General features: G+C 44.7%; 1 protein-coding gene across 34 annotated transcripts in view; it reads left to right on the top strand.

Moving 5' to 3' along the window:
- MAP4K4 (mitogen-activated protein kinase kinase kinase kinase 4) overlaps positions 1 to 23,709 on the top strand; it is a 144,657-nt gene that overhangs the window by 69,891 nt on the left and 51,057 nt on the right. For 33 of the 34 annotated variants that reach the window (XM_056128234.1, XM_056128231.1, XM_056128203.1 and 30 more), the window contains exons 4-9: positions 9,796 to 9,921; positions 11,377 to 11,487; positions 15,582 to 15,672; positions 18,367 to 18,497; positions 20,856 to 20,910; positions 22,235 to 22,313. In XM_056128234.1, the coding sequence (XP_055984209.1) occupies positions 9,796 to 9,921; positions 11,377 to 11,487; positions 15,582 to 15,672; positions 18,367 to 18,497; positions 20,856 to 20,910; positions 22,235 to 22,313 (593 nt within the window). Of the gene's footprint in view, positions 1 to 9,795; positions 9,922 to 11,376; positions 11,488 to 15,581; positions 15,673 to 18,366; positions 18,498 to 20,855; positions 20,911 to 22,234; positions 22,314 to 23,709 lie in introns of those variants that run through there. The other variant, XM_056128227.1, reaches the window with a different exon arrangement.

Raw genomic sequence — 23,709 nt, 5'->3', positions numbered from 1 at the left:
TCATGTGAGTATATTGATTATATTATGAATATATATGGGCAGTGATTTATATCTAGAATGTGGTCATTAATCCAACATTAACTCCTGCATTGGTACTTGTGGGTAAGGCTTTTCTCTGGATTGACACTCCTTTTATGATATCTGAAGAAGTTCAAAGTAGTATTTGAAAAGGCAAAGATCTTCAGAGTTTTTTGCTTATACACTTTTTTAATATGCCCAAGTTACTATGGATGCCGTTGTATTCATTCTCTTCTTATTAACCACTGGGGAGACATAGTTCTGTGTAGCGAGCCCCAAATCAACACTTTCCTCTGTACTTACCTCAAAGAGTGTTTCTTTTGCTTTCCTTTGATTTTGAGGTTTTTGTTGTAAGGATTGTGAGCCTTAGAGAACCTTGTATCTTAAATCATTTCTCCCTCTGTGTCTGTGAATTGTACATTTTTGTGTGTCAAGCTTGAGCCTCAGGTTTGGTGTTTTGTCACAAGAGTACACAAACCTCTGAGCATTCATACAGGGATTCCTTGCTGAACTCGGGTGAGAGTTTGCTGGGCTCCCAGCCATTTATTTGGGTGCTTCCCTCACTTTTCCTCTGAGGTCACTCTTGGCCCTGTGGTCAGCCCTCCTCCTGCTGTCTTGTCCCAGTGTCCTGGGCCCTTTGTGTGCTGGTGACTGCCCTTGGGTTGGGCCGCAGTTCCCAAGAGATGTCTCCAAGGAGAGTGACAGGGTCTCTTGCCACTTTGGCTGGCTACTTGTGTGGGTGGTGGCTCAATGGCTATTGGTGCTGACCAACGTGGACAAGTGGGGCAGCTGGGTCGCCTCCTGTGCTGAGGAGCTGGAATCAGTCCAGGCCCCTCAGGGGCTCACCTGGGACATTGGGTCTCTATAAGCAGGTGTGTGCTCTGGCTTGGGGCTGCGAGGGATTAGTGGCTGTTGCCTTCTTTTCCCCTGAATGCATCTGTCCCCTTACTTTTGCACATGGCCAGGCACCAAGCCACTGGCCCAGGTTCCTGTGCTCTGAGTATTCTAGGATCAAGGCAAGTGCCCCTGATGCTGGAGGCATCTCTGCATCCATACGCAGGTCTGCCTAGTTCCAAGGAGTGGCACAGGGGGCGCCACTGTCATGGCTTTCTGCTTCTCTGAGGCCCACTCTATTAACCCTGGCCCACAGTTCCTGACCTGGCACAGCCTGTGATTGTGCTCCGTGTGTGTGCTCTGCAAAAAAGAAAAACAGGCAAAGCAATGAGGTCTATTTTTAAACATAAACAAATGACTCTCAGTTTTGTGAAGTATATAAACTGCCCTAAAGTGTTTTTTTTTAATATAAAGTTATTCAGGGGCTAAATAACTTTATAAAGTTATTCAGGGACTAAAGAAATAGTATAGTGGGTAGGGCACTTGCTTTGCACATGGCTGACCTGGACTTGATCCCCAGTACCCCATATGGTCCCCAGAGCACCACTCAGAGTGATCCCTGAGTGCAGAGCCAGGAATAAGCCCTAAGCACCACTGGCTATGACCCAGAAGACCAAAGCAAAATAAAACAAAAAGTGATTCATAACAAAGGGTTTGTTAATTATTTATCTCTTGTAATCTAGGAAAGGAAATCTACATCATGTAAATGATTACCCTGTGGCTGACGCATTTCCGATTCGGGTGGTAGAGTACCATGTGAGGTTAGAGAAGCTAGTTAAGATGCATTTATATACTCAGCATTTACAGACTATTTTGTTTGCCAGTTTACTTTAATCCTGTATTAATTTTTTTTTCGCCTTGGTTCTTTTTTTTATTATTTTTTTCTTTTTTTGTAGGAGTACTGCTGTTTATTCAGCCACTGATTAGCTGATTGAATTGTGCATGAACTCCACCTTACTTTTTTTTTCTTTTTTCATTTTTTATAATTTTATTTATTGAATCACCGTGAGAGCAGTTACAAAGCTTTTGGGTCTAAGTCTCAGTCATACAATGAAACACCCGTAACCTTCACCAGTGCCCATTCTCCACCACCAAAAATCCCAGTATACCCCCATCCCACACCCTCCCCCTGCCTGTGGGGCAGATGATTTCCACATTACTCTCTCTCTACTTTGATCACATTCACTATTTCGACACCAGACCCACCATTATTTGAGATTTTACCCCAACACTCAGATCTGCTGAAAAGGCAACAATAGACAATTTGTGTTCTATTGCTGGTTATGAATAACATATGATGTCGTGTGGCTGCAGTAGGGCCATGTGGTTTTGAAATTCTGAAATTTTAACACTTAAATCTGGAGGGATTTCTGCCAAAAGCCACTGGGTTTTGAGATTTGTTTCTGAGTCTCTGGGATCATGGCCGTTAAGCAGCTTGATCAGGAGCCAGAGAGGCCGTTCGTGGGCGATGACTTGGGGTCTCGTTGGGGTGGGGAGGACAAGCCCGGCTCCACCCTCGTCCCGTGAGGCCCTGTGTGTCTCGTCACTGGGGGCCCAAATGTGACTATCCAGTGGCCTCAGACGGATGGCGGCCACTGGGCCGCCAGGGGGAACAGGCCAAGGCACAAAACCTATTCCCATCTGGGTTGGCCCAGCACCGGTAGCCTACTGCAGAGACCAGATGCATTTCTACCTAAAGCCACTGGGTTCTGAGATTCGTTTCTGAGTCTCTGGGATCATGTCCATTAAGCAGTTCAATCAGGAACCAAAGAGGCTTTGCCTCCAATTATATAGCTGAGCCGGAGGTGGTTTGTGGGTGTGTTTCCGACATACCTAACTTTTGGCCGTTTACTTTCTTGGTAAACTTTGCCCCAAGTTTTTGGGGTCTGGCCAAAGGCACAGCAGCAATTTTGGGGTATATGGAAGTCTAAAGGCGCCATGAGGCTGCTGATGCACTCGCCTCACAGGTACAGATTGACCTGCTGGCGGCACCATACCCCCTAATCCTGTATTAATTGCTTTCCACTTTAAAGTAGTTTAGATTGTGATTTGTGATTAAGTTCTTAGTCCTCTATACTGTAAATTCACATTTTAACAGTTTTATGATTTTAACACTATATTTTATGCAACTCATTGAAAACACAATTCTCTGATAAGATGCAGTTTGTAGGGTTGGAGCAGTGATATAGCTAGTAGGGCATGCATTTGCCTTACACACCCATCAATCCAGTTTGATCCTGTTTGTCATCCCATGTGGTCTTCTGAGCACCACCAGGAGTAATCCCTGATCATAGCTAGGTGTGCCCCTTCCTCTCCCTCCCCCGAACAAAAGATGTAATTCCTATTGCTTATCAGCAGTGCAGTGGTCTCTGTTTGAAAGGAGCTGAAACTATAGTTAAGTGTTCTTGGTAGTGGCAACATTCCTTAAGGCTTTAGAATGCAGCTAGCTGCTATCAGAGTGACAGTGGACCATCGTGTTTCTAGGATAATTGGTGTCTGTGGTATTTGGCATCTCTCTCTCTCTTTTTTTTTTATTCCTTGAGGAGCACCTGCAGTTTATTCTTAGATGGGAAGATGTGACAAGATACGTTGAACATCTAAGAACATACGTTGCCACTCATTCTGCAGTAATGGATCTGAACTGGCAATAGTGATAAGGATGAAAATAGGTCACCTTGATGGAGTTGACTGTAAAATTGGTTTGATTGATTCCTGGCATCCTCGTTTGGCCCTTGTAGGCTCCACTCAAACTTGGCATTGTGCCTGCCTGTCCACATACCACTGATGCCCAGGGTAGGTGATAACTGAGATGGATTTGATCCAGGCTCTCCTGGGCTGGCTCTCTTGCTGGCTGCTTCTGGGCTGCCTCGTGTTCAGGGCCATGTCCATGTCTGCTCTCTAAAGCAAAAGATAGTTGTGGCTCATTTTCCAAATGCCACGGTTGAGTACCTGTGAGGTGGCAGGTACCGTCTGTGTCATGCACACTGCCTCACTGCCTGACATTGTCCACTTAGCCCTCCTGGTCTGTGACTGTGTACAGGATGAAACTAGGGTGTTCTCACGTTAGCCAGAAGGAAATGGAGGTGCATGGTGTTCTCTGGGTTTGATGGTGGTGGTGGTGGTGGTGGTGGTGGTGGTTCTTCGTTTGTTTTCACATCACTCTGTCACTGAAGTGATGGTGGGTCACATGCATGCAGTGTGGGTGCTGGTACTGGCACTCTTGGCTGTGGGCTCATGTGACTGCTGCCTGAGTTTAGCGCATGTTCTCGGTGAGTGCCACCTGGGTCTCTGTGCTCATGTCATGGTTCTTGGAGTGCTCTCCGGCTGCATGTAGATCCGTCAGGAACCACTCTGTAGGCCACGTCCCAGTCTGGACATGAGGTGCCACATTGACACTGCTGCAGTGAAAGCCCTTAGTCTATTCCATGTGTGGGATGGACGTGGTTGCCTACACTCAGTGAAAGCTACTGGCAGGGACATGGAGCTGAACAGATCATGTTTTATTTTCCTGGAGCAGTGTTCTCAGGATGGTAGAATTTCTGTTTTCCTTCAATTTTTTTTCTCTATTTTAATTGAATCACCATGAATTACAAAGTTACAAAGATATTTATGGTTGAGTTTCAGGTTCATATTGTTTTAACACCAGTCCCTTCACCGGTGCCCACTACCCTCCACTACTGTGCCTGGTTTCCCTCCCACCCTCCAGGCTGGCTCTATGGCAGGCACTTTCCTCCTCCCCCATTGCCCCTGTGTTCCCTTCCCAGACTTATCCTCCTCAGGTCTGACACAGTGCCAAGCTTCCTACTGAAGACTGCGTCTCCTGCTCTTTGTTCCTGTTGCCATTTTATATTCCCCTATGAAGTTTCCCTTGGAAACTTCCCTTGGATTCTTCCCCCATGTGTCTTGGATTGATTAATCTTGGAAAGCCGTAATTCAGCTGTCTAGTTGAAGTCACATTGCATGGGGACAGGTATGCAGGGCCTGATTTGTTTGCTTTTGGCCATATCTGGCAGTGATGGGGGTCTTGGTGGTACTCGGGGATGAGAAGCAACACCAGGCACTTTGCTGGAGATTGGTCATGGCTCATTTAGTTTTCTTTCCTCTGGCCTCAATTCTGTTGAAGAATCTTTCTTGCAGGTCCAGAGCAATAGAGTAGTGGAAGGGCATTTGCCTTGCACGCAGCTGTCCCACAAGGTTCAATCCCCAGTACTACATACGGTCTCCTGATCCTCTGCTAGGAATGATTCCTGAGCACAGAGACAGAAGTAAGTCCTGAGCATCTAGGGTACTCCCCTCCTCCTCCAAAGTAATCTTTTTGTGAAATTTTCTAAACATTCTTTGATTTGTTGCTGACTTTGTATTGTATAACTGTCCATGTATCTGAGGTAAAAACCACATTTTAAGATTAACTCATTACAGTGAGGTACTTAAATATTGAGTTGGGGATGACCTTTGCTCATTTTTCCAAGATTAAACAGTCTCATAAAGAAAGGTTTCATAATAGCTAAATGTGAAAAGGTTTTTTTTTTTAAAGTGAATATTTTTTTCATCATATCTCTTGGTATACTTTGGTGCTAAAATCTGTCAAGGATATCTTTCTGTCCCATTTTATCAGTCCTCTCGAAAAGAATGAATAATATTTGAACATAACAGATGATCTTTCTCATGTGGAATATGGAGAGACAAAACAAGAGAATAGACAGTATTGAGCAATGACAAACCCTTGTCCCCTGGGTTGCAAAATTATCATCGCAGGAGTGGGGGGAAGGGGTCAGAGGTGACAGGAGGACAGAATACCTACTATGGAGGGCTATGGATACTTTGGTCGGGGTGGGAGGGTGCAGTAACTTTGGCTACTGATTCTGTAAAAACTGAAATGGCATTGAAACCATATTATCTGTACTATCATTAAAAAAAAAGAATTGCCCTATTTTGTTCACTGAGTTCAATTCTACAATCTCCTGAGTGGAAAAATGATTGCTCAGAACCCTTAACGTTTCTCTGGGTTCTTACAGTGAGCTCTGGGACCTGCCTGTCTGCCTGCTCTTGGTAACTGCCACCGGTGGGTGGATGGAGAGAGATTTAGGTGACAGGAGTATAAGCATTTGAAGGAGTCAACTCTGATAATGTCCATGTTTTCAGATGGTGAAGAGGGTGTCATGTGATGCTTTAGAAAATGGCTCCTATTCAGATGTCTTCCCTCCCCCAATATCAGCAGCCAGGGAAAGCCATAGAGAACTCCTGCCCCCGTGGCAGCCCTGCCTGAGACAAAGACTTCTCTGAGCACTCGCTGGGTGGAGTCCAGAATTCTAATGGGCGCCTGCTGCCTTGAATCGCAGAGTGGGGCAGCAGCTGCCTCAGTGGAGAACACTTGGGGCCTTCGCCCTCTTCTCCTCAGTGACTGTATCATCATCATCATCGTCGTCGTCATCATCATCATCATCGTAGTTGTCATCATCATTGCTGCTGTCACTAGTTCCATACGGGATTGTGGCTTCCGAACCCAGAGTGTCTTGACCCAGGCCCATCAAACAACCTATAAACTTTTACCATATAATTTTGCAAAGTCCATTTTCATTCTGTTTTAGAGATTTGTTGTTGAAGTTTTAAAATTTCAGCTCCAGCTTGTCTCTATTTCTTTGGGTTGTTGCTAAATGAGGTGGTGGTGGGTCTACAGTTAAGTGCTGAAATCAGACCACCAAGCTTGTGTTTAACTAATGATTAAAGGGAGGTTTCAGCTTAGAAATTAGTTCCCTATTACTTTACTCGAAAGACAACATAAAGCAGCATATTATAGATGGTAGTGATAATTAGAATTCTGACTGTCATTGGTTCAAAACCATTGACAGATTCTGCATTTATTTCTGATGCATTTTGTCTAAGGTGAGAGCCTTTACGATGCCAGGTGCCTGTTCTTTTGAAAGCTGTATAATAATCTATTTCAAACTAGAAAAAAGGAATGTTCAGAATTTAACAGTTATTTGAGAGCATGGTATGCTTTCTTCTTACTGTTCTTCATAGTTCAGCTTCCTTATGCTTTCAGAATTTTGTCTACTATGTGAGATACTCTTGACAAGTGGCATCGATCCGATCACTGTATTTCTGTGTATTTGTATGTTTTAGTCTTAATAGACAAGTTATTGCCACACTTGATTGCATTTGTTTTCCTTGCATTTTATACTAAGATGTAGCTTGGTTTTAAAGATAGTACAATATACGTCTTCTAGTTTATGATGAGTAGTCAGTTTTTTCATAGAAATTAAGTGTATCTACTTAGAGGATTTTTAAATTTAGGGATAGGTATTTTGCCATGAAAATCTTGACAACAGTATTTACCAGTATGCTTTCGCAGTGTTTCTTATGCCAGTGGTTATTACTAAATTTAATTTTTAAGAATCTTTATTTGTTTTGGTATTGGGACCATATCAAGCAGCATATGATCCCCATACCTAGGGGACCATATGAGGTGCCAGGGATAGAATCCAGGATAGCGGCACAGAAGACAAGGGTGTTCTCTACTGTACTATCTCTTCCTAAGCCTATAAGAATCTTCAAATATCTGCTTAATTTTAATTCACTGGGTTCTGAAAGCATCAAGTGCCTGTGGAAGCTCTTGAGATTTTCTCATGAAAAGTGACAAAACAAATTAGATCCTGGAAGACATTTGTTGTGTCTCTCAGAGAAAAATAGATATATCCATCAAGCTAGTCAGAATGTGGTCATGAGCCTTAATTATTGGTGAGGAAGCCTTGGAGGGAATCTTAGGCATGTGCTTGCTGCTGTCCATGTGTCAGAGGGAGAGTAGTCCCTGGGATAGCTGGCCCCAGGGCAGGAGTGTGAGGAAAGTGTGGGTTTTAGGGAGGGATTGACAGAGCAGAGCCTTTGCGTTCCAATAAAATGCACTTATGGCATGAAGTGATCGACTGCTCAGAACCCAGGGCAATACTAAAATCAATGTTTTGTTTTTTTCCTTTTCAGCATTGTTCTTTTGTGTCATTATTTCAATACACAAAAACCTCAAGTTCTTGTCGGTTTACTGATTTGGGGGAAAAGGGGGAAATGATCAAACTTGAGTTCACTTTCTATTTTATAGTGCTGTCCAGAGTCAGAGGCACAGATATTTGGGTTTTTCAGGCCAGCTTATTCCTGGTGGCCCTTGCCCTGTGGATAGCTCATGACCTGTGTGCGGAACTGTGTGCTTCCTTCTGCTCAGGACTTCTTGCTGGGTCTTTTCCTACTCAGGGCCCTGCTATGGGGAGTGAACTGAGAGCTGTGACGTGGAGTGTGGCCCGCCTGCCATTGTCACCTGCACATCCATTTGTAGATTGTGCTGTCGTCCTCTATTGGTATCCGTGTTGTTTGTGACCTGTATCTGTGAGTGACTGTGTTTTGGGGGTGTTGTGTGTCCGAGTGACTGAGAGTATGTGTGTGTATGTCTGTGCATATGTGCACGTGTGTATATGTAACTGAGCAACCGGATATCTGAGTAACTGGGTATATGTGAGACTTCTGTGTATGTCTGACTGTGAGCATGGATCTATATGTGTACATGTTTCTGTGCGTTTGCATGTATATCTCTGTGTGGCTGTATTTGTGAGTATATACACATGTGTCTGTGTTTCTGTGCATGTGTGTGATTGTGTGTATTTTTACACCTGAGACCGCCCCGCAGAGGGAGGCAAGTTTATTGGTTGTCAGTAAGTGTGTCAGAACAGAGCAAAAGAGAGCTTTAATAGGTCATTGTCATTTCCTGTGAATTTGGGAAATTAATAAAATCTGGCTATCAGATTTTTCTTGAAGACGATTATTCCTCAAATACTAATTTTCTTTCTTCTTTTTTTGGAGGGCAGGGGGAGGCACACTTGGCAGTGTTCAGGGATTGCTCTTGGGTCTGTGCTTGGGGGAATATGGTCCCAGGGATCAAACTGGGCTGGCCATGTGCCAGGGAAGCACCTTACCCCAGTACCATCTCTTCTGTCCCCTCAAATGCTGATTTTCTAACCAGGCTGCTTTTCCCTTTCCCACACATCCTCTTTCTTCTCACTTTAGTTCTGCTTTTTCCCCATTCTCTGCTATGTCTTCCTTCTTTTGAGGCTCTTTGAAGGTGACTTGACAGCAACCCCTACTGTGGGCACACAGCAAGGGACAGACATGCCCAGGCTGGGGCCACTCCAAGCAGAGCAGGACCAGCTGCCCCGAGCAATCAGGGGCCTCTCAGGGGCCTCGCATCTCACCTTCAGCCCTGCATGATTGTCTGTTTCCTTGGGCCCCTCTGACTCCCCCACAGATGTGGCATCTCACACTCTCTCTCTCCCCCACTTCCTCTCCCCCTCCCCTCCCCCCCTTCCTTTCTCTTTCTCTTTCTCTTTCTCTTTCTCTTTCTCTCAGCAGGAAACGGGGAGGAGCCTGCCCTGAACCAATTACCTACTGCTCCCAGGGGCCAGGAGACCTCCCTAGGGCAGTGGAAGTCAGAGCACCCCAGACAGTGAGGTGGCCCTGCCAAGGGATGGCACCAGATGCACAGCTCACCCATCCGTAGGCCAGTGGTTCAAAGGATCTGCTTATTGCAGGCATTGCTGGAACTTGTAGTTCCTTCGTGTCTGTCTTTACAGTTAACTCAGTGAGGCCCAAAGAAGAGCTGCTGGATGGCAGCACTGGGCGGGACATGTCCTGTGTCCTCTGCTCCGTGCTGCTCCTCTGCTCGTCACACTTTGGTGTCTGTTGTGCCTGGTGATTGCTAATCAGAGAAGGGGCAATAGTAACATGCTCTCTGCGTGAGGAACTTCTTACCTGGGACCCTGGTTCACTAGTGTGGCGGGGGACGGTGGGGAAGCAACAAGTCACACCTATGATTCAAGAGCCACTCCTTTGCTTTTTCCTCAGGATGAGGAGGAGGAGATTAAACTGGAGATCAATATGCTGAAGAAATACTCCCATCATAGGAATATCGCCACATACTATGGCGCTTTCATCAAGAAGAGCCCTCCAGGCCATGACGATCAGCTCTGGGTAGGTGGATGCTTCGCTTGGCAGGCGTGGTCGGGTCTCTGGTTGGTCCGAGGGCACAAAGGACTTGGCAAAGTGAACAGGGAGAAAGACCACAGAGGCAGGTAGTATGAGTGTATTCTGTGGGGTTTTTTGGCAGGGAGTGGGGGTGGGGTGGAGAACACAGCACACCCAGCAATGCGCAGGACTTACACTTGGCTCTGCACCAGGAATCCCTCCTGGTGGGGCTCGCGGGAACTTATGGGATGCCAGGGATCTAACCCAGGTCAGTCAGTTGAAGCACTTTGCCCTCTGTGATATTTCTCTGGCTTGCGCTAAGGCCTTCTTGATTGAAGATGTACTGAATGTTTACCTTGATACCAATTTTACATTACATGAAAGATTTGGTTTTGTGTTTAAGAAATAAAGTGGCACCTTTTAAAGAGGATTCAAGCCTAATTATAAGGAAAACTGAGGGCTGGAAAATAAGAAGCAGCTCAACAAAAGCTGTTTACAGCAATGAGTGTGGAAGCTGAAGTAAAATGTACCTCTCTTTAGTACCCAGAAGTGCAAACAAGAAAATAAATGCCCTTTCATAATTCGGTAATTATATTGATAGTAGGTAATATGAAATACTAAATACTAAATCCAAGAGAAATTTCAAAAGTGACATGTTCTACTTTACTGAGTATTGGCCACATTTCTTTTTTCTTCCTTTTTTCTTTTTTAATTGAATCACCGTGAGATATACGGTTACAAAGCTGTTCATGATCTGGTTTCAGTCGTACCATGTTCCAACACCCATCTCTTCACCAGTGTACATTTCCAACCACCAATGTCCCTTATATTCCTCCTGCCACCCCCGCCCCCCGCCCTGCCCCCAGCCCACCTAAAAGGTAGGCACTTTTCTTCTTTCTCTCTGCTTCTGGGCATTATGGTTTGCAATACAGATTCTGAGAGTGCTTATTGGCCACATTTCTGTTCAGGATGACAAAATCCTGAGGTGCTTCTGGGTCTATAATTATCACGAGTTGATGCCAAAGATATTGGGTTCATGAAACAGAAAAATCAATGCTGCTTCTGACCCTTTTAAAGCTATTACAACAAAGATACAGGCTTTTTAAAATAGCCTTTTGCACTTTGTAGTAAATTTGGAATACAAAATAGTTTTAAGCTCACGATGTATGAAAAGTAGAACACCTTTGACTCTGTCTGATGAGAATGTTGGGAGTGCCCATGGGAGATTTCAGAAATCCTGGGGCATTTATCAACCACAGACAGGCCCTCTTATGCCCAGGTGCTTCAAGAAAGAAATAGCCTGTAGGCTTTGTGTTTGTAACTGGGGGTGCCACACGCTTGTGGGAATTTGGGTGCCTTTTAATGGCCAGGTGCTGATATGGCAGGAAAGGTGATGGGGTCCCTCGCAGGATTCTCGGCTGCCCTTAAGGGGAGCTCATGGTGCCTCTTTTCTCCATACAGCTGGTCATGGAGTTCTGTGGGGCAGGTTCCATCACAGACCTGGTGAAGAACACCAAAGGGAACACCCTCAAAGAAGACTGGATCGCCTACATCTCCAGAGAGATCCTGAGGGTGAGCCGTGGGTGTGGCTTCTTCCTGCCCCTTCCTAGCCTGGACCTCATCAGTACCTTATAGACGAGTACGCAAATTGTCCACAAGCTCAAATGTAGGCTAGTGGTTCTAGTTTAAGCAGAGTGATGACCATTTCGACATGTAAGGGTATTGAAAGAAAACACACATAAACAAAGCAGCAGTTTTTCATTCTCCCAACATTTACTTCATAGTCTCAATGTTCCTCCGTACATTAGGAAGGGAAAGACGAGTTAGTGGGAAGAGAAGTGATCTCAAGTCCCTATTTTCATAGGAGTAAAAATCAATGCTAATGATGCTGAATGCTGGCTTTCCAGAAAGTTAATCTGGTGAAACAAAAATGGTTAGACACTGTCATAGTACTTGTTTTCACAAAGTGTCTGATGTCCTTCCCAGCCCATTGGGTATGCAGGGTCCAGCTCTGAGCTCTGAGCTGCTTCTTCGGTAGCTGGAAGGTTCCTGCTGAGTATTTTGGTCCATCCTGAGTAGATAGCTTCAAGTCCTTAGGAGCTGGGTTTGAAAATAGCTTGAGAGTTGCCTGTGGGCCTCTTTCTTTGGTTAGTCTTAAGGTGTTTTGCCTCTGCTTCAGACTTGAATTACACACTTAAGTTACTAGCTTGCATTTCAGTTTAATAAAAACTGGGGATCAGAAAAATCTGACAGGGTTTAAGGTGCTTGCCTTGCGTAGAGCCCGCCCAGGTTTGATCCCTGGCACCCCATGTGCTTCCCCAAGCATGACCAGGAATGATGCCTGAGGTCAGAGCCAGGAATACATACTGAGTGGGACTCACTCCCCAAATAAATAGAAGAACTGTGGAGTTAAACTGGAATTTAATTCTTATGCTTCTGCCACTAATTGAAAGAATACATGGTTATTTTATTTGTAGGCAGCATCACCTCACTTTTTATGTTAAAAAGTGTCAGAGAAGACTTTAGGTTAAAAGATACCATCAGAATTTAATGGGGTTAAGTTTCTCCTTCCTTCCTCCCTTCCTTCCTTCCTCCCTTCCTTCCTTCCTTCCTTCCTTCCTTCCTTCCTCCCTCCCTCCCTCCCTCCCTCCCTCCCGCCCTCCCTTCCTTCCTTCCTCTTTTCCTCCCTTTCTTCCTTCCTTCTTTTGTTCCTCCTTTCTTTCTTTTGTTTGCAGGGTGGGAGGATCGGGCCACACCCAGTAGTGGCCCAGTACTCAGGGATTATCACTCTTGTTGGTACCTGGGGACCTTACATGATATGGCTGTAAGCAAGGCAAGTACTATGCTGCTTCTTTAGTCCCAAGAGAGACAAGTTTTCATTTATTGTTGTTTGGCTATTTTATGCAACCCTTTAGTATAGCCACTTCCCTTAAGAATATTAGTGGCATGCCCAGTTCAAGCAGCTTAATCACTGGCTGAATAAATAGCAGTACTTCTACATTAAAAAAAAAAAGAAAAAAAGAATATTAGTGCTTCCAGAACAAATAGCTTAGAAGTTAAGACACACTTACCTTGCATACAGCTGTACCCTGTAAGGTTCCTGAGCACAGAACCAGAAACACTACCTCTGAACACCACCTCGGGCTCAACCTTCTTCACCCCCAACAACCCCACCCCCAAAAAAAATTTTAAAAAGGGAAAAAGTCTGTTAGCTGTTAGGGCATGAGAAAGCCATCGTTTTATGAACACACTCAGATTTTAGTGTTCAAATTCCAGAATCCCTTCATTCCTGGTTATTGCAAGAAGAAGGGTCTGGAACGGGAAGTATGAGCCCTCAGACTCTGCCAGGTGGAAGCCGCCCCCCCCCCCCCCCCCCCCTTATGATGAAGGGCTTTGCACTATTCTGCAAATAATGGAAACGCTTCACACAGGCCCAGGCATTGAGTGAACCCAGTTAGAAGAACTGCTGCGTCTGCCGTTCATCTGCAGTTCAGTCCTGCTGAGGCACTCAGCACCCAGGGATTGCTCTCAGCATCTGTGACTTTCAGGTGCAAGTCCCATTATTCCAGGCACTCCCTGGAACGGTTCTTGATGTCATAGGTGTGTCACATGCAGCAAGCAGCTGACTCTAGCAAGACAGGCAAGTGACTGACCTTAGATTGACTGCAACCAGGCTACATTTGTTTGTGAAGACCTGCATACTTTGGTTTGTTGCGTAGGTAACTCTATAAATGTCTAATCTGAGCATATGTGAAAGTCAGGAATAAAAATTGAATGGGAGGGTCTGGAGCAATAGCACAGCAGGTAGGGCGTTTGCCTTGCATGCAGCCGACCTGAGTTCGATTCCCAGCATCCCATATGGTCCCCTGAGCGGCGCCAGGAGTAATTCTTGAGTGCAGAGCCAGAAATAACCCCTGTGCATTGCCAGATGTGACCCAGAAAGAAAAAAAAATTGAATGGGAATGATTATAATAGGAAATATAAAAGAACTTGGGAGCCGTCTTTTTTCCTTTCTCTTCTGTAGCAGTTGGGAAGTTCACCGTGCTGAAAGGAAGGGCTTTCATCCCAACTCTAGTCCAGAGTCACCGCATACTTTCTGGACTTTTTTTCCTCCTCTGTGCTTTGTGGTTGTACCCACTGCACATTCTGACATTTGTTGTGGGAGAGAAATGACCCATCAAATCAACTCAGTTCTCATTCTTGAGCAGGGTTGTAAACGGGTTCTTAGAAACCCCTGTGTTAGAGAATTGGTGTTTCTGGAATAGCTATTGTATTTAATTCTTAGTCTACATAGTAATGATAGTGACACAACCTCAGGAAGTAAGAAAATAACAAATAGGGAACAAATGAATAGGAAAATAAATGCTTGAGATCTGCCATTTTTAAATAGAGATATTTCAAAATATTCATGTAGATAGGTCACTGCGGTAGGGTATAGTGGTAGGTTAATGAGGAGATGGTGCTATCGATTTGACAGTGATTTGGGACCAGAAAAATAGCATAGGAGTAACCGCACACTTGATTTGCTTATAGCCGTACCATGTAAGGTTCCCTGGGCACAGAACGACGAGTACCCCCTGAACACCATTAGGTATGGCTCAGCCTTCCCTTTACCACCAGCAATTCCCTCTACTCCCAAAAGGGAAAAAGATTATTAAATTATTAGGGAGTGGGAAAGCCAGTTTTTTATGAATGCATTCAGATTTTAGTATTCAAATATCACACGCCCATCTTTCCTGGTTATGGTAGGCACTACTGTTAAGGGTGGAGCAAGTCAGTAGTTAGTAAATGTGAGAGTAAGATGTTTGTCTCATTTTAAACCACATTTGGATACAGAACGTAATTTTATTCCACAACCATTACCATTATCTCTTAGAAAGGACCGTTCTGCTTTTTGACTTCCTTTCAGGTACAAAGCATCAAAAAGATGCCCCGTAGGGTTTATTTAAAGTCTTGTAGAGAAAGACAGACACTTTCTTTGACCATAAAGCTCTTCCAGTGACTAAATTGTTTTCCCTTGAGTCGGAGACAGAACTGATCAGCAGTGAGCACTTGTCACTGTGGGAACATGAGGCAGTGTTAAAGAACCAAACTTTAAAATCCTTCTCTAGCTCTTTACTCCCCCCTGGCTCCCCAGATGAGTCCAGTTCAGTCAATCTGTGGGGTCACGCCCTGAAGGATAGGCACGAAGCTTGGGGACGGGACACCAAACGCACAAATTATAGCTGGGAAACGGAAGGGGGCAACTGCAGTGAGTGTTGAGGGATCCGCCAGGAGAGGGTAATGCTGTCACTCTGGGGCCTCATCTCTTGGCATGGGGGCTGCTGGGTGTGCCTCTGTGGCCATGTCTGGCTCTGCAGTGACTGGAACTGAGATGGAATCACATGCTCTGAACAGTCAACCAGACTTTTTCATCCAGGGTTCTAGAAGATGTGTCTGGGGCCAGGGAGATGGCATCTGAGCTAGAGTGTATGCCCCACAGGTACCCAGACCTGCGTTTGATCTTCAGTTTATCAGTGGCCCCCAGCATCCCAGGGCCCAAGCAGGAATGGCCCTGGCTCCCCTGGATACTACCTGGGAGCCTCCCGGTCCTCTAGGAGAGATGGGTGGGTTCCTGGATACTGGCACCTCCAGAAACTAAACTTCAGTCCCTCTTTTCTGTGCAGGGACTGGCCCATCTCCACATCCATCATGTAATTCACCGGGACATCAAGGGCCAGAATGTGCTGCTGACAGAGAACGCCGAGGTGAAACTGGGTATGTGATGATCAGTCGTCAGATCCAGCACCTGACACTGGCTAATCCTCTGCCCACCTGGCCCGAGAGTCCGCCTGCTGCCCACATTTTCTGTTGCCGTTCTGCTTCTCTCTTCTCTGTTCTCCACCTAAAAGCCACAGCGATCTTTGAATCACGCCCTGTCACTTTCTCACTTCCTCTTTCAGTTTCAGTGAATTCTGTGTTTCTGGCTGCGGCTCCTGGATAAACCATTTGTTTGGCTCCTGGTGCGTTCCTCTTGTTTCTTTAACGAATCCTCAGCCACTCACTCACTTCAACTTCCCTGAAACTTGTTATAAGGCCTTCACATACTGTTCCCATTGGGATTTTTGTCCTCGGTTTTTTGTCTTTTTTTTTTTTTAACTGAGTTACCATGAGAGCAGTTACAAAGTTTTTGGTTAAAGTCTCAGTCATACAATGATGAAACACCCGTCTCTTTACCAGTGCACATTTTCTACCACCAGAAGCCCCAGAATACCCCCATCCCACACTTTCCTATGTGGCAGACGATTTCCACATTATTCTCTCTCTACTTTGATTATTTTCAATATTTCGACATTAGACCTGAATTATTATGTGGGATTTTACCCCAACACTCAGATCTGCCGAAAAGGCAACATTAGACAATTTGTTTTCTATTGCTGATTATGAATAGCATATGGTATCACATGGCCGCAGTAGTGGCTGCACAGTTTTGGAATTCTGAAGTCTTAGTAATTAAATCTGGAGGGATTTCTGTCAAAAGCCGCTGGGTTCCAAGACTTGTTTCTGTATCTCTGGAATCATGGCCGTTAAGCAGCTTGATTAGTAGCCAGAGGGCCCGTTTGTGGGTGGTGACTCGGGGTCTTGTTGGGGCTGGTGGGGGGCGGGGGGAAGGCTGGCTCCACTCCCATCCCATGAGGCTCCATGCATCTCATCACTGCGGGCCCCTACGTGGCTGTCCATCGGCCTCTGGAAGATGGCGTCACCTAGCTGCCAGGGGGAACTGTCCAAGGCATTAAACCTATTCCCACCTGGGTTGGCCCAGTCCCAGAAATCTAATGTGAAGTCCGGATGCATTTCTGCCAAAAGCTACTGGATTCCGAGATTTGTTTTTGAGTCTCTGGGATCATGGCCATTAAGTAGCTCGATCAGCAGCCTGAGGACTTGTTCGTGGGCCTGTCCTTGGCTTTAAAAGTGTGCTTTCAGAGCTTTCCTTCTGAACCACAGAGGCCTCACCTTGCCCTTGCATCTCTGTTGGGTTCTGGTTCTTTTTCTTTTGGAAAACTGATTGCAGCTTATGATTTAAGATACCTGTCCATGGAAATTCCTTCCTCCTTTGCTTGAACGTGAGATGTAAGGGTGCAGCAACTCAGATTGTTTTTCTGTGCCCTCCCAGCACCTAGCATAATGTGCTGAATGTAGTAGGTGCTCAGTAAGTTCATCTGGAGATAATTCTACATTTCCTTTTCTTCTCGTCTTGACTGAAACTTGTTTCCACCCTGCTTTTCATGTAATAGTTTTTTGGCAGGTGGGGGTGGGGGTTGAGGGTGGGGAAGGAGACCAGCTTTGGGCACGGTCTTATACAAGTAGAGCTCTAGTTCTTCTGCTCAGCCTGGAGACCTGTCAGTGTTTTAAATGGATTCGACTAATAAGCCATCATAAAGAATACATATTCTTTGTGCTAATAAGAATCTCCCCCCCACCCCCCCAACATCCTCTGTCAGTGTAGCTCTCTTTTTAAAATAAAATATTGGTTGCTTTCTTGAGTAGTGCCTGCATGTGCTAGTGGAATAGTCAGTGATTTGGGGGAAGGGGCTCAGAGAGGAGGTTCTCTGATCAGTCCGCGATGGGCCCATAAACATGTCCTTTCTTCACACTTGCCCCACTGCCAGTGCTGGAGTTGTCCAGGTAGTCACTTGGTGACCAGTTGTGGCTGCTCTTCTCTAGGTAGCCATGCACTACAGAAGGATGAGCCATCCTCGCTCAGGGGGGCTTCCAATGTGTGAGCCCAGTTCCAAGTTGGATGGTTTCCTTAGTGGGCCCTGCACACACCAGGTGTTGGCCAGCAGAGCTTGCTGCCATCCCCGCCCCTGCCCCTTCTGCGCCCTGTTCCTATCCTGTGCTCCCACCACCATAGCCCACCATGTGCTTTCACCGTTAGGCTCCCACCACCGTGCTCCCCCCACCATGTACTCCGACCACTGTGTTTCCGTCAGTGTGCTCCCACCTTGTGCTCCCGTCTCCATCCCCATGGCGCCCATGTTGGCTTTTTTTCCCCACACCCTGAAGCTTCCTTCTCAGGCCCTCACCATCCCTTTGGGTGAGCGTAGGCATCACTGTGGCAAATCAGCAAGAGTCTCCAGTACAGGGGTGTTTGTTGTTTGCCTTGGCTAACTTACATTCAGTGGTTGGTTCTTCCAAAGGACATGGGTTTCTTAGGTTCTGTTGTCCCTGCCACTTCAGCATTATATGTCTGTAGGTCTTGGTCCGTTCTCAGCTCGGACAACTGCCTACTGTGTTGTCTGCTGTCAATGGAGACCCTGAATCATCTTGGAATTGCTCTGGTGATGGCTGCTAGAATAGCTTTAGGGGGATGGTCGGGCTCCAGCCCCTCCATCTTCCTCTCAACTTCCCTTTTTGTTGGCCTATTTTGCGTGTTTGGTGATTGTGTACTACTCTGTCACCCTTCTGCAGTTGACTTTGGCGTAAGTGCTCAGCTGGACAGGACAGTTGGAAGGAGAAATACCTTCATAGGCACCCCGTACTGGATGGCTCCGGAGGTGATCGCCTGTGATGAGAACCCTGATGCCACCTATGATTACAGGGTAAGGTCTCCCAGTCACCCTGAGGGAAAGGGCATTACGTACCCTTGTCTCTGACTGTCTTCTGCACAGAAACAGCACATGCCCTGTCATGGAGACACATGCATCAGGATGCCATCGAGATGGTGTGGTTTGGGGTTTGTTGTTTTTTTTTCTTTTTTTTTTTTCAAACTGGGGGCATGTTGTAATATTGTGCATCACCTCTCTTCTATAATGTAATCTGCTACTTTCAATAAATTTACAGCTCTCGAGGAGCTACATCTGGACTCATGACTTTACTCTCTAATAAATATCTGCAAATATTTTGAAAATGTTTTCTAGTGTACCCTCATTGTCATTGTGCTTAAGTTAAACTAACCCCTTTACACAAAGTCTTTTTTTTTTTCTTTTCTTTTTTGTCACACCTGATGATGCATAGGAGTTATTCTTGGCTCTTCACTCAGGAATTACCCTTGGCGGTGCCCGGGGACCATATGGGATGCTGGGAATTGAACCCAGATTGGCCGCATGCAAGGCAGACGCCCTACCCGCTATGCTATTGCTCTAGCCCCTACAAAGTCTTTACCTAGACCCAGCCAGTTTACTTTTCCAAACTATTATTCTCTGTATGATGAGATACTAAGAATAACTTCACTTCCCACTCCCAATCCACTCTTTTTCTTGTTAGATCCTGAGTTGCTGAAGACACAGTGTTCTAGTCTCTAGATTTGTCTCAGCCATTTTTTAAATGTTAACTTGACCTTCTTTGTAGTGTCATTTAGTTGGTCATATAAACTGCAAGGGCTCAATAGTATTAAAACAACCTTAGTGCATCATCACCAATGGATGAGTGTGGTTCATATGGCCCCACCCTGGGAACGTTCACATACCCAACTCCCAGTGTTGGTAAGATTGGCTGCTGGGTTAAGGTGGCAATCCTCTCCTTTATCCCTCTGAGAAGATGACGTACAAACAAAACTGTTGGCCTCTTCTTGTTGCATTCAAACAAATATATCTGAATTCTATAGTATAATTTTAGATTATTTAGGGAAACTTTAAATAGCTACTATAATGCCTTGGTTGGGTTAGAGTAGCATAAACATGATAAAGCTCATAAGAGTGGGGCAAGAGTCATAATACAGCAGGTAGGGCGTTTGCCTTATGGTCACCCTTCTGCATCCCATATGATCCCCTAGGCACCACCAGGAGTAATTCCTGAGTGCAGAGCCAGGAGTAACCCCTGAGCATCACGGGGTGTGACTCAAAAAGGGGGAAAAAAAAACCCAAACTCAGAAGAGTGGCCTTTTCAGTATTTGCCTGTTAATACTTTTTGAAATTTTGTAAATAAAATACTAATTCATGGGCTTTCATCACTGGCTTGTTCTTTGCCTACCTTATTCCAGTCATCATAATAACTGTGTCACTGTCCTCCCATTGTTCATCGATTTGCTCGAGCGGGCCCAGTAACGTCTCCATTGAAGACTGTTGTTACTGTGTTTGGCATATCGAATACATCACAGGTAGCTTGCCAGGCTCTGCCTTGCTGGTGAGATACTCTTGGTAGCTTGCTGGGCTCTCCGAGAGGGGCGGAGGAATCGAACTCGGGTCAGCCATGTTGGCTTCGTGCAAGGCAAACGCCCTACAGCTGTGCTATCGCTCCAGCCCGACCATCATAATGAGAATACAAAATAATGAGTAGAATTGCTTGCCCTTAGGCATGCGTTTTCAGTGTGAATAAGTTTTGATTTCTGTAGAGAACAAAGTTAAAATTCAGGCCTGAAGCATTTCTGTTTCACAGGCCTTGAAAGGAAGAGGTTCTTTGTTCAGAAAGGCAGTTTATATAGTTAGGTCCTGTTATGTTTGAGGGTAAAGTGAAGCATGATTCAGCATGAGTCAGCAGCATGATTCATATTAGTGAATTGCCATAGATTTTACTAGCTTAGCTAAGTACCTTGTATAAAAAGTCCTTTGGAGCCTAAAACTTTTGGTGTTTTAGTTAAATTTGAGATAATTAAAACAAAAATAAAGGCAAATCTGGTCCAGATCTCTAAATATTGAATGTCTGGGGTTCAGGACAGGTGTCGCGCAAAATGAAGAAACATAACAGTAGACTGTGTAAGAGGCAGCTTCAAAACTTTTTAAGAAATATTATTTCATGCATAGATAACAATGGTTCCAGCGAACATATCTTTTTTATCTTTAGTCACTGATTCGTTCATTTTGAAGACATTCTGACAGATGCATTTGTGACCTTAAAATTCTGCCAGATTCCCCCTCTTGCTTGTTCTTCAAATAAGGCCTTTATTTCATTTTTGTGAGTAACCAGCTTTGGTGAATTACTGACTTTATAGCTAATACACTGCTTTGTTTTCTTTCTTATAGAGCGACCTTTGGTCTTGTGGCATCACAGCTATTGAGATGGCAGAAGGCGCCCCCCGTGAGTAATATTCTCTCCTTTATGTAACTCAGATTGTTATGTGCCACTTAAACTGAGTTTTGGGGCTGCAAAAACTTGCAGCTTGGTGCATTGAAGCCATTCCTGCTGGGACATTTAACTAAAGCAATGATAAATGCAGCGCCGTTTTAGAGGTGGAAGGAATGATTGCCGTTCACTTATATTTGGAGATCTCTGTAAGGTCTGTTGGCTACATTTCTTTCTTTGAAGTTATTTCGAGTTATGTGATTTACTGAAATCAGATAACAAGTTTCCTGTTTATATCGCAGAGAATATTCAGTAAAATGGACCCAAATACATGATACTTTACTGTTATGGTTTTGTTTTTTGATAAAAAGTCATAAAGTCTAAACCTATTATGTGTTTCTCCTACTTTGGATTAGTAACATCCTATAGAATTGAGTTTTGATCAGGGACAGGGAACAAAGGACAGAATAGCAGTTTTGCTCTGCTTGACCCCAACTGGGGAAAAACAAGGTCTATACAGATTGTATGGTGCATAGTTGCTGAATAAATATTTGTTGAATGAATGAAAACAACCTGCCACCAGCCAGACTTGTACTACAGGAATAGATGTTTGTGTTGGACACCACATGGCCCTTGTGCATCCCTCTGAGGAGCTGAGGCAGGGAGGCAGTGCTGATCCTGTCTCTGCTTTCATTCACAGTGGGAGTAGTGTTGCTGTCTCTCCCTTTCTTCCCAGCTGCCCTGTCAGAGTCTTGTGAAGCCAGATGAACACACATACATGTACACTGCCTACTGGGACAAGTTATTTGTGTGTGTGCACCAAACATGCATTTATTTACTGGATATGTGGCAGGAGAACAGCAGGAATTGTGCAGCATTAATTCCATTTTGTTTTCATATTTTTACTCTCATAGTATTACCAACTAGAACAGTGAACACAGAGCATTTCAGGCAGGGCCTACCCCCTCCCTCTGTTTAGAGGGCCTTTAGAAATAGTGTCTAGTTTATCCCTCATGATAAGAAATTTCATTGCATTCTTATAAATAGTTTAGAAATTTAAACTTCTGAGACTTTGTAGCAACATTTATCTTTTGCTTATGAAACCATCCCAGTGTCCACTTGCAATGGTGTATTCTTCTTATTGCACTTGTCCTCCTTATATTTCACTTTGTTTAAATGGAGAATTCAAGGTATTCCCCTGGGGTTCATAACCACATGCCTAGGAATATATATCAGTCAATTGGTGGGACAGAGCATTTGGTATTACAAGTGAGCCCTAGAAATCAAGAATGAATTAAAAAAAAAAAGTGCCATACTGAACACCGTCTCCTCTCCCCAGCTCTCTGTGACATGCATCCAATGAGAGCACTGTTTCTCATTCCCAGAAACCCTCCTCCCCGGCTGAAGTCCAAAAAATGGTAAGCGCTATATGGTTTTGTTGTTCTCCTTTTTCTTTCTCTCTTAAAAAAAAAAGGTCCGTTTCTTTCTACTTTTGCTCTTAAACAAAATCCTGATCATTCTGATTCCCAGAGACTATAAAAATCCAGTGCCCTGAAACACCAGTTCCATAGTACATCAATCAGCAGAGTGATTTCATGTAAAAGTGCACACACAGGGCTGGGATCTGGCTCCAGAGTATTCGAGATCTGGACACTGTCCCTGTCACCATGTGGCAATGAAAGAGAAAGAAAAATAAAAGACTTTTATTTACAGTTTTAAAATTACAGTTTCTATTTTATACCTGCAGCCATTATTTCTCATTTTCTGCATATTAAATACATGGCATTTCTTCCCATGTTCTGGAGGACATGCACATATGTGTGTACACATGCACACATACGGGTCAGAAGTGTTTTCTTGAAGTAGTGGTTGCATTTGGGTTTATATGTTGGCTTTCATATTGGTGGCTGCATCGGACCTGTCTAGTGACTTACCAAAGAATTTAACCAAGACTGTTCATTGAGGGTTTTGAGCAGCTTCCAGTGATATACAATACCATTAATTGTAGCTCCAGCTAGATCCTTATTTTCCTGCCCATCCAACTGATCCCTGAGGTTTACATACATGTTTTTATGGTGAGTTCATGACCTACAAGGCCCCTAGGAGTCTTTTCTCCAGGGGGAGTCTACCCTTGGCTTGGTACTCTATGGAAGACATCTCTTTATTTGGTACTGGCACCAGACCTGGTAGTGCTTGGAGCTATTCCTGACTCTGCGCAGGAATGACCTCTGGCTATGCACAGCAATCATATTTGAACCAGGATTGTAACTGCTGCAGCCACAAGCAAATGCCATCCCTACTACCTCCTTGACTATCTACTTCTCTGACTGCTCATTTTTAAATTCTTTTTTTGTGTGTGTTTATTTTTTTCCTTTCACTTTTAGGGTCACCCCCAGCACTGCTCAGGGCTTACTCCTGACTCTGAGCTCAGGGAATCATTCCTGGTGGACTGAGGAGGACCATATATTGTGCCTGGGATTGAACTGACACTAGCTGCTTGCAGGGGAAGCACTTTAATCCATGTGCTGTCTCTCCAGCCCTAAACTCTTAATTTTCATGAAAGTTTTTATATATCCTTTTCTCCCCAGGCCCCACCATTTACATAAGTAATCTCGAAGGCTTTGATTATTTTTACTAATCATAAATTGATATTTTTAGGGGGCGGGGAGGAAGCTCAGAAACTCTCACTACTATCCCATTCATGCTTAGAAAATCTCGATAAAAAGACACTCTTGAATTCCATTCTCCTGCAGGTGTTTCCTGACAGTTTTCTAACTGGGCTTTGGAAGGTGTAAGTGCTCACATTTTCTGTAA

The sequence above is a fragment of the Sorex fumeus genome, unplaced genomic scaffold (assembly GCF_029834395.1).
Source record: "Sorex fumeus unplaced genomic scaffold, SorFum_2.1 ptg000006l, whole genome shotgun sequence".
In the NCBI taxonomy this organism is placed as follows: Eukaryota; Metazoa; Chordata; class Mammalia; order Eulipotyphla; family Soricidae; genus Sorex; species Sorex fumeus.
This window is presented reverse-complemented; position numbering and strand designations above follow the sequence as displayed.